Genomic DNA, 14,813 nt, shown 5'->3' with positions numbered 1-14,813 from the left:
GAGCGAACTATTGAGCTCGCTTGATAAGAATGCATCGATTTCTTGATGCGGGATTGGCTTAATTTAGCAAAACGCGTTACTCTTAAATCGGGATAAAGGAAAAAAAAACGAAAAGGATAATGGTGGAGTTGCAATGAGGGGGGTGTGCGTGAAACCGACTGGCTGTCCAATAAAGGACTTTTGTTTGGGGTTCACTTTGCCCGAAAAGAGACGACCTTTTCGTTTGTCTTCTAGTGGATAAAGCACGCAAACGCGTCGGGTCGAGAAGTGGTCTTAAGCCCTAATCACAGTCTTTGAACCATAATCCTATTTTATCCAACGCTTAGAATTTGATTACGTCATTGGCGACTATATAGTGTAATTTAAAACAAGAATGGAGAGCATTGTCGTGTTTTTTGATTGGCGAAGTTGCCGGGTCCCACCTTCTTGGATTTCGTGGCCGGTAATTGTTGTGGGGGAGAGCCATCAACTTTCGCATCCTATATATAATTTTGCCCTCGAATTTTTAAATGCGGACTTTTCACGCGAAAGACAATTTTGATTCAAATTACTGACTTTGTTTTTGTTAGAATTTCCGTCAAAATGTATCCGGTGTCCGAAATGGCAAAAGGACACCGACATGATTAAAGCAAGTGCAAGTGCAAGTGCAAGTACTGTATCAGTAGACGTGACTTTCATAAGCACTTAAGATGATATTATCTGCCACACATAATAAAAATAACGTCGTTTCCAATTGAATCGAGAATAATTTGTAGTCCCATCAACAACATTACTCCCATTGAGTAAGCAGACTATGCTGCTTTTGAGCCGATTAATGGAATTTCAAATGTGTGGGGAGGGGGGATTTGTTGAATTTGCTATGAATTTGTGGAGAACCCCAAGCCTCGATTTGTGTAACCTTCATTCTTAATCTGATTTAACCTCTAATATTTGGCTCGGAAATGACGTTGTTTTGATTATTTATGAAAGCCACGTCCGCTGACATGACACTCATCATTTGTCATGCTACCATCTCCTTGCCACTTTAGATGCCACATACACGTTTGGACAGAAGTGCCAATGATGGACAAAATTGTGCCGCGGGTGAAAATTGATATTTCTTTTTTGTGTGACACTTGAAAGTCGAGACCGAATGAAGTTGGTGCCCCTTAAAAATTGAGTTCAAAGTATTCCTCTTTGGTGCCTTTGTTTGTGGAAAATCCTTGGCCAGTAGTTTGATGCATTGAATTGGCAGTTGCTATCTTATCCTATTTGAGCATATCTTCATAAGGATCGTTGGTGGAAACTCTCACAATAGCCCACATGACGGCGAGTTCAGACTAAGATTACTCCGAACGAAAAACATAGAATAGAGTAGGAATCCTACGACTCGTACTTGAGTCCTAAAACCTAACTTGTAACAACTGTCCACTTTAATCCTACCGTTAACTCCGTTAGGTTTTAGTGGATAGAAGTGGAGGTGACATTTGTTTATTAGTCATCCCATATTTTCAACGTGACATTTTCCGTTTACTTAAAACTAAAGGAGATGCTCAATTACACCGAACGTGCAAGTTTTAGGATTTAAATATGAAAGTTTAAAGACTCCTCCGAAGCACAGTCGTGACAAGTTGTATGATCCGTTACCTAATTGTCCCTTCTTCAAACACGTGATTTACGGTAATCATGCTAAGCATTGACTACTCGGCCAAAAAAAAGGTTGTTCCGCGTACTTTTGAGTTAACTAATAAATGGAGTTTCTTTTTAGTATAATATGATCAAATTGCCTTCGAGCGGAAGCAATCGTCCAAGTACTATGAAAGTGAGGGAGAGACTGTTCAAAATCTGCAATCCTATCGATGTTTGCGTCATCAATCTTAAAGTTCGCCTAATGGGGTCCTGAACTGAACAAGGGAAGTCGAGGGGAAATAAACAGGTATAAACCGGGGAGACAGAGCAAGCAAGTGGCCTTCTGTTTTGAGCTTTTTTAAGTTTTTCCTGAAGCGGTTTTGCTTTCTCTGTCGATGGTATTTGGTACTTGCGCTAGTAGTTCTTTCGGTTGGCGCCAAATGAGTAACCCATGGTATGCCACCCGGATAAGAGATGAACACTCCCCCATTCACCTCTCCTCTGCCTGCTCTCGGTTTTTACATACCCTTCTTCCAACTCGCTCTCCCCACCTTAAAGCTCTCGCCTTTAGCCTCAAAGGCACAATTTTTACTTGAATTCTCTTCTGGGCTTTCGTCATTTGAAGGTATGAACTTAGTACTCTTCTTCTTCTTCGAAGGCAACAACTTGGGTCTTCATCGCTCAGACCTGGGGTTTCGTCAATTCAGGGATTCTTTTAATGTTTGTGTCCTTTGGCACTTGATTTGTTGGTTCTTTAGTAGGCTGCGCAATCAATCATGTCTTGCTCGTTTCGGGTGTGTTCTTCCTTGTCGCACCTCTTCGTTTTGAATGCTTCTGCTCGTGTTCTTTGCTGTATTTCCTTGCTTTTTATGCAATGTGGAAACCAATCCGTTGAGAAAATATTTAGATTTGGGCAGGAACTTGTTGCTTAAGCCCATGCAGCTTTTAAATAGCCCCCAAAGTTGACTTCTTGATAAATCAATCTCGGTTAAAATTTTTCTTGTTTTTTTTTTTTGAAAATTTTCTTCTGCTAAGTTCTTCAATTGCGTTTGTTGATTGGCACAGCGCGAAGAGAAATGGCAAGTACTGGCATTATCTTGTGCCTAATGATTCAGAAGAAGTATTTCTGCACATGGAGCTGTTTAGGGAATTGTTTTTTTATGACAACTTGCGCATGTGTGCCCGTATAGTTGAAAATTCTTATTTTGCTTTTAGAACAGCAGAAATCACTTTCATAGTGGTGGTCACACATGTTCATGGAATGCTACCATCTTACTATTAGGATTAGGCGCACAAACACAACGAAATAGAGAGTAAAGGCAAGAAAGAGAAACCGAGACACAAGATTTTATCCCAGTTAACTATTAAATTAGGCTACATCCAGCAAAGGATTCCACTATAATTAGCACCTTCTACCTCTTTGTTATAACTCTCAATTGCAAGAGAAATAGATTATAGACAGGTAGCACAGTAGCTATTAATGGGCCCAAACTCAAACTACTAATAAAATACATGCCAAACTATAAGAGCTCTCTGGCGGCTTGGGAGCACTGCTCCTGCGACCCCCACCGGGGCAGCCCCTCGGACCTCCATCCGCTCACCGGGTGTGGGACCCCCGTGCCTTCCTGTTGATGGAGAGTATGAACCACACCCCAAGACTCACATGTCAAATTGCTAACTTGCTATCTTTAGCCAATTTATAACTCCAATATTTTGTCCTCCATGATTTGTTCTTTTGCATTTACAGGGCGATCTCACCAGCATCTTTGTAGAGAATTGTTCTTCCTTTTTCTGGGGAAGGATACTATATGAATCAGATAGTTCCAGTCACTTAAAATTTGGCATTGTCTTTTTAAGAGAGGTCCCCCTTCATATTTTCTTGTCACATTAAACATAGCCCCTTGTTATCTTTCTTGAAGCTAGTTTCATCAAGCCTGTAACAAATAAATGGAACTTAGTGATCCAAGAAGATCACGAGGCTATGGCAAGCCCCCGTGGAAATTCGCAGGCAGGTAAGTTCAGTGCACTTTCTTTTTGGTTTGTTGTAATTTGACGTTCAAATTTGATCTTCTTAAAGCATATCTTTTTTTCCAATCAGTGCCCTGTATCAGCTTCACCTTGTGAAAGCAGAAACAGCTCGAGCGTTCATTCCGAAAGAGTTCAGATTAGTTGAAGCTTTTGGGTATTCATCAGTTCCCCTACTTTTCTGAATCAAGAAGTGACAAGTGTGCACTTATAGCACCGTCTTCTTCTTTGCATGTTAATGTGAGTTTGTTACTTTTGTAGATATACACTGGGTGGATTCTTTTTGGCCAGTTATGATGACAGTCCAGCTGGGGTCTTTGATGAGGTTGCGTAGTTGATAATTGCTTTGTGAAGTCTTAATAGTGTGCCTTTCATCAATGAAGGCGGCAACTTCGTGCCGAGAACGTACCATCTCGAAGCTCAAACTGCAAAAGTTTGTCTTAAAAAATTTAAAGGGAAAAAAGGAAAAAAAGTTCCGAAGATAAAGTGATATTTTCGGAGTTTTGATGTTCCATTAGCAATTTTTTCGGAGTTTAAATGTTCCATTAACATTTAAACTGTATATTGTCCCAGCTTGTGGTGATTGCAGGAATTGTATGGAACCCACCAACATCTTGCGCGTAAGTTTCCTGCTATCTCTTTTGCGTTGTGTGCATTAGGCTGTTGATTTCTCCATGAGACTGTCCAATGCTTTCCTCATGCAATAGTTGGAAACACGCCATTTGGAAATGATTTAAAAGCTGGGGGCCATCCCGGTTTGCACAATAGAAGTCTACAATAGCAACTAAGCACTTGAAACTATGTTCTTTTGAAGCCAGAATTTGTACTATAGTCAGTGTCAAATTGTCACTTGTTTTCAGTATAATTGGAAAGAACCACTTACTAACTGCACAAAATCACATGAGCTAGTCTGTATTTTTCTGCAAGTGGACTAGACAACATGTCAATTTTTAACATTTTGCTTTGAGTTCATGTAATGAGAATGACCAGTGGGCTACTCTATATTTTTCTGCAAGTGGACTAACCAACATGTCAATTTTTTACATCTTGCTTGGAGTTCATGTGATGAGAATAACCAGCCTGTCAATTAGCCAAAAGAAACTGCAATTTTTAGTGTGGTTTTATTTGTTCCATCATGTTGGTGACTGAGCCATTTTGTGACTATTTTGTGATAATAAACTCTTTTAATGAATGCTGCATCATTTTGTTATTTGCACTTGTTTGATAACTGCCTTCATAATTCAAGGTTTTCTTTTAGCATTTAGGTTGTCAATAATGTAATGGAGGTTTAAAATTCTTAAACAGGTGGGCTGCTAAGGTGCTTGTTAACAGTGATGAGGCTTGTGATCATGGACGGAAGGTGGAAACTTGAGCTGGACTGCCTACTAATGTGGAATTATATATGTTTTGACCTGTAAATCTTTTTTGGGATAGCTTTTCCACTCTATAGATGTTTAATTAAAGTTGCTTTCCTTTCTCTAAGTAGGAGTTTTTCATGTTGAAAGCTTTCAGATAATCATATCTTGTTTGGTGATAGCCAAATTAGAAAAAGCCATAATCAATATTAGCATTGCTATAGCTCTACTTTAGTGATTCTTCGTGAGTTTCCAGCACACCGCTAGCAGAAAGCCATACCTGTGTGCATGGTATTGACTTTGAAGAGCTTTTGCACCTCATCGTGGAAATGTTGCTGAAGTGTTTGTTGTGATTGTGAACTAGTAACGCTATTTTAACTCTATGGAGAAGTTGATATCAAGCTTACCTTCTCTTTGTCAGGATGTTGGGCTTCCAAGTCAGGTTGCCAGGTTTTCAAAAGTAAGCTCAGGCTATATTTTTTGTTTGCTACTGTTTAGTATCAACATATGATTAACGTGTTGCATTTCCATGTATATAGAATTTCAAACTCTATATTCTATGCACATAAATGCTATAATCTATACAGATCTGTTGGTTTGCCATGTATTCGTGTTGAGAAACACAATGTATTCCGAATTTATTGAGCTGCTGAGATTGACATATCTCACCACATGGCCACAGTGGCTGGCTGCTGGTCGAAACACTTCAAATGAGGAAATATTCTCATGGAACGCGAGCATTGAATGTGACCTATTTACTTTGAAGGTGTGAAATAAGATTAAGATTGTGCAGCCCTAGGAGTATCCTATAAAACCCAAGATTGTCCAAGAATTTGTTTTGCCATGACCGTTTAGTACTTAAATTTCGCCGTTTTCTTTCCTTATCTATTTACTTCATTAGTTTTCTCATCCATATTATTGTTGGCTTGCTTGTTTTGCTGCTGTAAGTGTTATTTATGTTGTGAAGTACTTGATGCTTACTTGAAAAACTATGAACATGTCTGAGTACGTGAGGTTTTTCAGAGGATTACTCCAGTCTTAAGGCGACCGGAGAACCGAAGGAATGGGTTTCTAAATATGCTCGGTGTTGGTGCTTATAGTCTGAAGGACCAGATGGATGTTCAAGTGTCTGAAATTAAGGATCATTCAGCATTGGATGTTTGTAGGATCAGTCTCACAACTATAGGTACATTTTGGCGAGTGAATTCTTTAATTCTTTTTGATACAATCGAAATCGATTTTGGGGACTTTCCAGCCATTTGGTACTCTAAATGTATCAGTGTCAAGTAGTTGATTCAGCCAATCTTCAGTGACTTTTTTCAACTCTACCTTTTCTTATCTTGCATTGAATGGACACTCCTGCTGATTTATATAAGCCTTAGTCAGACATCTTGGTGGAAACAAATAGTGGAAGCCTAACCATCTACCTTTGTTTCTCTAATGATTATTGCAAAATCTTTCACATAATACTTCTAGCTTGGAAAATTTTTTGGGTGGAGTGGGTGCGTGCACCTTGGATCCATATGATCTGAATCGATGAATCAGTGCGTTCACATGTGAAGAAGCAGGTGGACCCCACTGGATTGAATGGCTCGGATGTATATAGGGTGCACACACTCTGTCCACCCAGTAATAGCATATTGCATATCAACTGTTTGCAGCCTCTCTGCTTTTAAAGGGATGTTTCTGTAATGACTTACCTTAGCTACCGTGTAATGCTCCAGAATAGAACGGCGGCTATGCTAAAAGGTGATATTGAATCATCACTCTAGTCTTATTACATGGGGTTATTGAGGAATTTAATCTTTGTCCGATTTTTCGGCACCTGTCTTATATTTGACGATAGTTCCTTCCTAGTCCATGAGATGGTTAGCTAAGCGAACTTGCTTGGATTCTGTTTTTAATTTGAGGCAGTGATAGTTCCTCTTTCCATCATCCTCATAACTGACATGCATATCTTGCTCAGCATAACCTTTTCCATCAAATACTACCGAGTTATATTCTTGTTAGATTTATGCTTTCATGTAGCAATACGCAATGGGTTTGAGCCCTTCACGTTCTGTTGGTACTGGGGTAAATTGCTCTGCCTCTCAGCATTGAACTCGGTCCCTTTTAGGGAATAGGTTCATGATTTAGTACCTCAAGAAATTAACTATTCTGTGTGGCATTACCTGTATATATTTTATCTTTGTTCTTCTATCTCGTTTAAATGCCATCTGAACTGTGAGATTTGTAATGAAGCGCCTGCGTTGAAGGTGGACAAGTGGAGCAGCCCAGTAATCAGAATGTCGCTTCCTAGTTTCAGGTGACGCCTTTCAACGAGAGTGATCCCTAATCGAACTTCATGCTGCTGATCATCAGATTGTCTTGTGAATTGCAGTGGTCGCACAGAGTACAATCCCAACCTCCTCAAATATTCCTGCCAGATCGAATGCAGGTTGTTCTTTTCATTGCTTTAGCGTGTTTTGGCTACTCGCTATAGCTCCAATATAAGGGAAATTACGTGAGGGCTTGAAACTTGAGAAGGGCTTAAAACTTGAGATTGTGATAGTTTGCGTCTGCTACTAAATTACTTCCTGAGGTTTAGAAGCAGAGCCATGCTTTTAGGTTTCTCTTGAATATCCTATTGTATCAGACGGCGCGAAAGATTTATGAAAACGGTGTTAGAATCTTTGCCTGTTTACTTTTTGTGGGAATACAAGTCTATGGCTGTCCCAAAACATCAGAAAGTTGTTTTTTCCCCTCCCATCCCCTCCCCTTTCTCTCTCTTTTTTTTTTGTTGTGGCGGGGGGGTCGGTTCTCCCCTTTATCTTCAAACATGGAGATTTTACTAATAAATTCCAGTTTGGGAAAAAGTTTGTGTGATTGAAGGACTTGCTGCTTTTACTTCTAACAGTGGCATACCATTGTCAGATATGGTCTCTGATTCATATGTTCTGGTTTTAGGGTGCGACTGGTATGTCCAGCTCAAGTGTCAAGGCTGTCTCATGCTTTAAGAGACGACAATGACCAAAATTCACGATCCCGAGGTTCCGATCCACTGGACTTGACGAGTGAGGAATTCATGGCTAATGGGCAAGATCCCAGTGTATCGGTTATGTTATCGAAGCCCATACTAGCTTTGGAGTTCAGAAGCCTGAAAATGCAAGTGGAAGCTCCCATTCTAGTGGCCCGGTGAGCCGAGAAGATTGTTTAGGCTATGCTTGAGTTTTGTTCTCTGTAGACAGTTCATATATGGTTCGGCTAAAATGTCTTGTACAGCGTCTTGCTCATAATTTTCTTCCTGTTGCTGATAAGAGCTATAGCACTCGAATTGTCTTCACCCGTTTGGACCTGCATTTTAAAAATGAATATATAAAAGCTATTTCCGTGTGAAACTTCGAGACCTCATCTGACTCTGTATATAGGTTATATGAACACTCATCTAACCATTTTCATTCGAGTCAAGTTCGCCATTCAATCCGAGATTTTATCTCTGGAATTGTCTTCACCTGTTTTGGAACTACATTTGCCGTGTGGAAAAATGAGAAGGCATTTGCGTATGAATTTTTGAGACCTCGTTGTACTCGTATACAGGTCATTTGAACACTCATCTAGACTTTTCATTCAAATCAAGTTTGCCATTCATTCTGAGAATTCATCAGTCTTCTACTCTTAAATGATTTGATCAGCTTCCTGTGTTATCGAGTCTGAGGAACAGAGACAAGTGTCCGGTTCTTAAGTAAATTTTTCTGCAATTCTATGTGCATGAAAGCATGTATCCATGAGTCTAATCTGATCATTACCAGTTCCATACCAAAGTACATCTCAGTTGGTACTTCAATGATCATATCATCGATCGCATAAGTTCCGCACTCGAATAAATTATGAACAACGGATTGTCTTCATCAGCAGAGGATATCTTGACTTGCTCAGTTCTCATCCTCCTTTATTCATGCAGTTACTAACGTACAGAATGAGAGAACAAATTTTCTTTCATTTCGATTCTCATATATCTTCTATTTCTTTCCTTCTCAATAGATTTACAGACTTTTACAATTCATGGGGTGGACAAGCCAGAGCTACAAACAAAAAACCAATTAAATTTTCCATTCTCATGCGGCAAACAACAGCAATTTCTTGCATTCAAACTTTGTTCACACTCTCAGGTTCATTTTCTAAATCTGATCACTAGATCAGAACGCTTCCGGTAGAGGCTGCCCTTCCAAGAAGGATTTGAAGAGGACAAGCGATCTCTCAGGCTGTGAGAATGGCGCTTCGTGCGATGCTCCTCTGATGGTGGCAAAGGAAAGGACATTGCCATAAACTTGAGTCCACCCACCAACCTAAAGTTCATCAGATGATTTAATATTCATCGATCACTTCCTGATTCTTTAGGCGAAATAAAAGAGGTTTTCATAAGTTCCTCAATCACAGAAATGAAAGGAAAATTCACCTGCTGGCCCTCGAACCACACTCTGTAAGGAATGGTGGTGTTCAGGCCTAATTCCTCTGCCAACCCATGGACGAGTCTTCGACTTCCAGTTAGCGGTACTACAGAATCTTGGTCTCCACTGTATCATGAGCATGAAAATTATTAGAGTTGCTTATTTCTGAAGAGCACACAAAGTATGTATCCAATCGTGTTGGTCAGTAATTTTGACAAATAATAAGAAATTTTACCTGTAAACTAGAACAGGAATTCCAGCCTTTACTAGTTTGCCTAGGATAGTGATTGTTGGTATTTCCATGTTTGTCCAATCATAATCAAGAACACTGCATTTTGAGAAATTAGAAAAAGCAAGAGTTAATAGAGAGTAGTTAAAAAGTTATGATCAGTTAGAAGACAAGAAAAACTATATTTAGCATCTGAGAAGAACATTACTCGCTGCAAACAGCCCATTTGCGAACTCCTACAAGCCGTGCATGGAGGGCTTTCTGCACGTCTCGTCTATTGAGATAATTAACCGTCTCATCTTCCACGCACACATCTACAGTTTCAGTAACGCGCTGCGAAACGAAGATGCCGTAACTCAAGTGAGAGTTTTAGACAAATTGAAGCCAAGATACAGGGACACAGTTTTTAAACGGGGCAAATCTGTGTTTAATATACTAACTCACCTGAGGACTAAGACGTCTAGATTGTGACATTACAGATGCTATACAAACATCGAGTATAACATCGTAGTTGTCGACGAACTTGCTTGTTTCTTTGCTAACTTGGCTCATCACCCACGAGCAAATAGGTGAAACGGAACCTTGGGCGTATTCACTCACATACCTCGAGTAATTGCAGATGGAAGTGAACATTTTATATGTCGTATCTGAAATCAATCCGTGTGACCAAAAGAACTCGGCCCTCGAGTTGAAGTCCGTAGCAAATTCAAGAACCGGATTACCTAGCTGTGATAGAATTTTGAAAACCATAAATTTTTGGGGAGATCAGCGATGCCTCAAGCATCATGCTCAAACCTCCAATTAGGCTGAAAACTGAAAAGTATGTGATGAGTGATACTCACAGCAATGCCTTTTAGATTGAACATCTTCTCATTCCTGTTGATTTGAAGGATGAGCTCTGCCAGTTGGGGAACATAGTGACCTAATTTTCATATAGCAAATAGATGCTTAGGCTCAGTGTCAACTCATTGGGTCATGTCTGAATGACCTTAGGATAGTCACAGTGGAAAAACGATCTACCTGCGTAGCTCTCCCCAGTAATGAACAAGTTACTGTATTTGTATTGTGGGAATTTGACAAACCATCTTTGCAAGAACGCCAGATTGTCCCTCGCTATAGACAAAGATTGAAGAAGTTTCAGAAAAGAAAGGAAGTCTCTGAAAAAGTTTCAAGCTTGTGTCAACTCAAAAAGAAGAGACAAAAAGAGAACAGTGAAACTTTAAACATCGTATAAGAGTAAAGGTTAGACACTCTACATAGTGCTGCGCCATCAAGAAAGATTCTTTAGAACTCTCGGGTGCAAAAAGAACCCAAGAAGGATTTTACACGAAGAATAACACCCCGTGAATTGGAAGATGAAAAAGTGGGAAAGAACCAGAGAGACCCAGTTCACTTTCTCTTTTTTTCCAGATCACCAACTGTTCTGTTCAAAATGTTGAATTTTCTCAACCAACGTGGAATTCGATAAGGTTTGAACGTTTTGCAGATCAAGAAAGAAGACATTCTAGTCTTTTGCTTAGTTTTCCTTTTTTCTTTTCTATGACAAGGGATAGAGGTATAAAGCAAGTGAACATGCCAGTGATCTTGTCATTGACAGCTTCATAAGAGGAGGTATCGGTTGAATAAGAGAACCCAACTCCAATCGGCGCTTCCAAGTACAGCATGTTCGCTTCTGCATTTCAAGAACAAGCAAATATGCGAATTTTTTGAGCTCCCCGCCAGGCGAAAAAGAAAGCCGAGAAAACTGTTCCATCTTTGCAGTTTGCATGAACTATTTCGTACCTCTGTTCCAGCTGTACTCATTCCTGACAAGCACATCTCCACTAGGCCTAAACGGTCCATTCTCAGAAAACGCTCCAACTCCAAGAGAAGAGCAACCGGGCCCTGAAAATTGCACAAAGAAAACACTAATCCAGATCAGAGAACGCTGGTGGTGATTTTACTAACATCATAATCGTGCACTACTCGTCGGGAATGAGTTCGAGGAGACCTCCATTGAGCCAAAGGACAAGAGGCTTCGAAGCTGGGTCCAGCTCTGCTTCCGCGAAGTAGTAAAACAGAGCCCTCTGTTTCTGCTCGTCAACGGTCACATAGCCCGAGTACTGCCGGAACCCGACAGGAGGCTGACCCGGCAACTGGGCGATGCTGTCCAACATAGCGAGAGATGATTCCACCGCCGGGGCACGAGACAGGAGGTGGAGCAACGAAACAGCCATTGACATGGCAACCCATTTCGACGATGGAGGCATTGTGCAATGTTCTTGCTTGAGCACTACTCACTGAGACAGAGAGAGAGTGAGAGAGAGAGAAGAGACCCAGTGCGAGACGAAGCAGAGAGGCAGCTTATAAAGATGGTGTCTGTGTTTTTGCTGTCAAAAGAAATGAACTTTTTGATGGGAAGGGAGAAAAACAAAAGATAATTTGAGCTTTTGTTTGCTGCAGAGACAGAGAGAGAGAGAGAGAGAGAGCAGAAGGCTTGGAGCTGAAAGTGATGCGGGAGGCCCACGTGACAAGTGGACCATGCCTTGCTCGAGTCTTGCGAGTTGGGTTTTTCCCTTCTCAGTAAATATTAATTCACAAAAAGATTATTTTCACTCTGATTAATTATTAAAAATAACGGGTGATCGCTTCCGCCTCCTCACGTCGCTTTATAAATCAATTTTGTATAAAAGCAGTATATACCTAGGATCGGTCTACATCCACTATTATCATCAATCATGTCGAGATATTATATATTTGGCTAAACGAAATCGTATTCTATAATTAAACAACTGTTGTATAAATAAAATGCAATCTTCGTCGTAACATTATTGATTCAACATATTACGTAAAATGTACGACCGATCATATGGGATTTACACATTGGATGATATCCTCTCCTCTAGTTTGTATGGTTGTGCCAATTGACTTTCACTGTTATAACGACTAATCTGGCAAATATTGAGTTTGTACACTTATTTATGTAAGTTAATCTCTCGTGGTGGAAGGTCATGGACTTGTCGAGCGTTGCATGCTACTCAACTTCTACACCGAAGTATGGTGTAATATCATGTATCATGATCTAGATCCAAAACGAAGTAAAGGAATATCAAGATCGTGACTATACAACTCACTAATCAATGCGTGTTACTTCAAACAAAACGGGATTTCTCTATAAAAGTACTGGAGCTTTGTAATTTTTAAAATCAGCTTCAATCATGATGTGACAAATTATAATCCAATACTCCTATATGAGTCATTTATTAAAGTACCTATCTACGATTTATAACGTCATTCAAGGGGGCAATTATCTGAATCATATTCTATCTCTTTATAATGATACACCGCTGTTTACACCAAAAAGTGAAAAAAATCATGGAAATAGGCATCGGGAGCTTTGGCGTCGGTAACTTACCGATAATTCGTAACTTACCGATAGTGGGTGAGCAGAGGATCGGCATCAGCAACTTACCGATAGTTAGATGTCAATAACAAAACTGCTTATGGATAAGGGTAGTTATTTGAACGTGGAGAGTGCCTAGAAAATAGGAAGATAATAACCATCGTTAGGAAGTTACTTTTTATTTAAAATTTAAAAGTTGTAAATGCTTGTACGAGATTATAAATATCCCAAGTTTGTATTTTAAAGACCCCCCAAAATCAACAACAGAACTCACGTTTTTTATCAGTTTATCTTTCTTTTATCTTTACATTTCCTGCACTCGTATCTTTACATTTGGCCAAGGCCATTATTTTCCTGCAATTTACAAGCTTTAATTCTTTAGGAGTAGTTCTAATGCTCAGATTCACGTCGCCGAGTCGTCCTCCGATATGAATCTTCATCCTTGGTGCTTCGTCGTCGAGTCAAATCCCGACGTAGTACCGCCGCTCTTTCAAGCTTCGTCCTCGAGTCAAATTCCGTCGAAGTTTGTTTCGATAGTACTTCCTAAACTTTTCCGTCGAGTCAAACTCCGGTTTGGTTTAGGTTTGTACAATTCCACGTTGATTTTTATGATCGCTTGGATATTTCCTGTTAAATCACCACAGAACCCGTCCTTTAATTAAAAGCCGAAGATCCATTTTCGGTGTTTGTTTCCTTACGGATTAAATTACGGAGAAACAAATTGGCACGCCCGGTGGGACGAATGTGGCTGATTCGAGGAAATATGAAGGTACGTACTCAACTTGATCCTGACCATCCTGGTGGTGTTCTGGGTTATCATCTGCATAATTGGTGGGACAAGTAATGAGAAGGAGGTGTCAACATCCCGAAGTAATTACCGATGAGCAGAGAAAACAGTTGGAGACGAAAATTCGATCGTAATGGCTTCTATAAGGAGGATACAGAATTGGCCCAACCAACAAATGAGACTCCACAAATTGCAGCAGCAGATGATGTTGAGTCAAGTTCTACACCTTCTATGTTCGTGAATTCAAAACCGATGCGAAAGGATCAGGGGGCAGGATGGTCAACAACTTGTATGCTCTTCAAATGACAAAATATGAGGATTCGGCTTTTGTCAAGTAGCAGAAAAGTTACCGATGCCAGGGGGCAGATTCAGCTTCTATTAAGTAGCAGAAGAGTTACGGGGCACCTAAAGGCCATTAGTTAAAAGAATCGAATGATTGGTAAATCATTCAATTCTTTTAAGAGGGCATCTGTTTACACCAAAAAGTGAAAAAAAAATCATGAAAATAGGCATCGGGAGCTTTGGCGTCGGTAACTTACCGATAGTTCGCAACTTACCGATAGTGGGTGAGCAGAGGATCGGCATCAGCAACTTACTGATAGTTAGATGTCAATAACAAAACTGCTTATGGATAATGGTGATTATTTGAACGTGGAGAGTGCCTAGAAAATAGGAAGATAATAACCACCGTTAGGAAGTTACTTTTTATTTAAAATTTAAAAGTTGTAAACGCTTGTACGAGATTATAAATATCCCAAGTTTGTATTTTAAAGACCCCCCAAAATCAACAACAGAACTCACGTTCTTTATCAGTTTACCTTTCTTTTATCTTTACATTTCCTGCACTCGTACCTTTACATTTGGCCAAGGCCATTATTTTCCTGCAATTTACAAGTTTTAATTCTTTAGGAGTAGTTCCAATGCTCAGTTCACGTCGCCGAGTCGTCCTCCGATATGAATCTTCATCCTTGGTGCTTCGTCGTTGAGTCAAATCCCGGCG

The 14,813-nt window shown here is 40.0% G+C and overlaps 2 protein-coding genes across 4 annotated transcripts; one reads left to right on the top strand and one right to left on the bottom strand.

Moving 5' to 3' along the window:
• Nucleotides 1-1,779: 1,779 nt before the first annotated feature.
• Nucleotides 1,780-8,365, top strand: LOC115671864 (protein NEOXANTHIN-DEFICIENT 1). 3 transcript variants are annotated; one of them, XM_056309737.1, is made up of 11 exons: nucleotides 1,780-1,915; nucleotides 3,528-3,620; nucleotides 3,707-3,790; nucleotides 3,895-3,958; nucleotides 4,207-4,253; nucleotides 4,939-4,993; nucleotides 5,410-5,448; nucleotides 6,012-6,174; nucleotides 7,230-7,293; nucleotides 7,369-7,425; nucleotides 7,935-8,365. In XM_056309737.1, exons 2-11 carry the CDS (start codon nucleotides 3,556-3,558, stop codon nucleotides 8,164-8,166), a joined length of 870 nt encoding a protein of 289 aa, XP_056165712.1. In that variant the 5' UTR covers nucleotides 1,780-1,915; nucleotides 3,528-3,555; the 3' UTR covers nucleotides 8,167-8,365. The 3 variants fall into 3 exon arrangements, with proteins under 3 accessions (XP_056165712.1, XP_056165711.1, XP_030449380.1); XM_056309736.1 differs by lacking the exon at nucleotides 1,780-1,915 and adding an exon at nucleotides 1,926-2,233 and having other exon boundaries at nucleotides 3,532-3,620; XM_030593520.2 differs by lacking the exon at nucleotides 1,780-1,915 and adding an exon at nucleotides 1,927-2,233.
• Nucleotides 8,366-8,944: 579 nt separating this feature from the next.
• Nucleotides 8,945-12,034, bottom strand: LOC115671863 (serine carboxypeptidase-like 45). Its single transcript, XM_056309735.1, has 10 exons — nucleotides 11,635-12,034; nucleotides 11,427-11,528; nucleotides 11,217-11,316; nucleotides 10,665-10,753; nucleotides 10,487-10,566; nucleotides 10,089-10,370; nucleotides 9,853-9,977; nucleotides 9,651-9,743; nucleotides 9,424-9,541; nucleotides 8,945-9,313 (listed from the first exon to the last, which is right to left on the bottom strand). The coding sequence occupies exons 1-10, from the start codon at nucleotides 11,891-11,893 to the stop codon at nucleotides 9,164-9,166; spliced, it is 1,398 nt and encodes a 465-aa protein (XP_056165710.1). The 5' UTR covers nucleotides 11,894-12,034; the 3' UTR covers nucleotides 8,945-9,163.
• Between the last annotated feature and the right edge of the window lie 2,779 nt (nucleotides 12,035-14,813).

Source organism: Syzygium oleosum, unplaced genomic scaffold, assembly GCF_021117445.2.
Source record: "Syzygium oleosum isolate NSW1041296 unplaced genomic scaffold, Sole_v2.1 Sole_v2.03, whole genome shotgun sequence".
NCBI classification, from domain to species: Eukaryota; Viridiplantae; Streptophyta; class Magnoliopsida; order Myrtales; family Myrtaceae; genus Syzygium; species Syzygium oleosum.
This window is presented reverse-complemented; position numbering and strand designations above follow the sequence as displayed.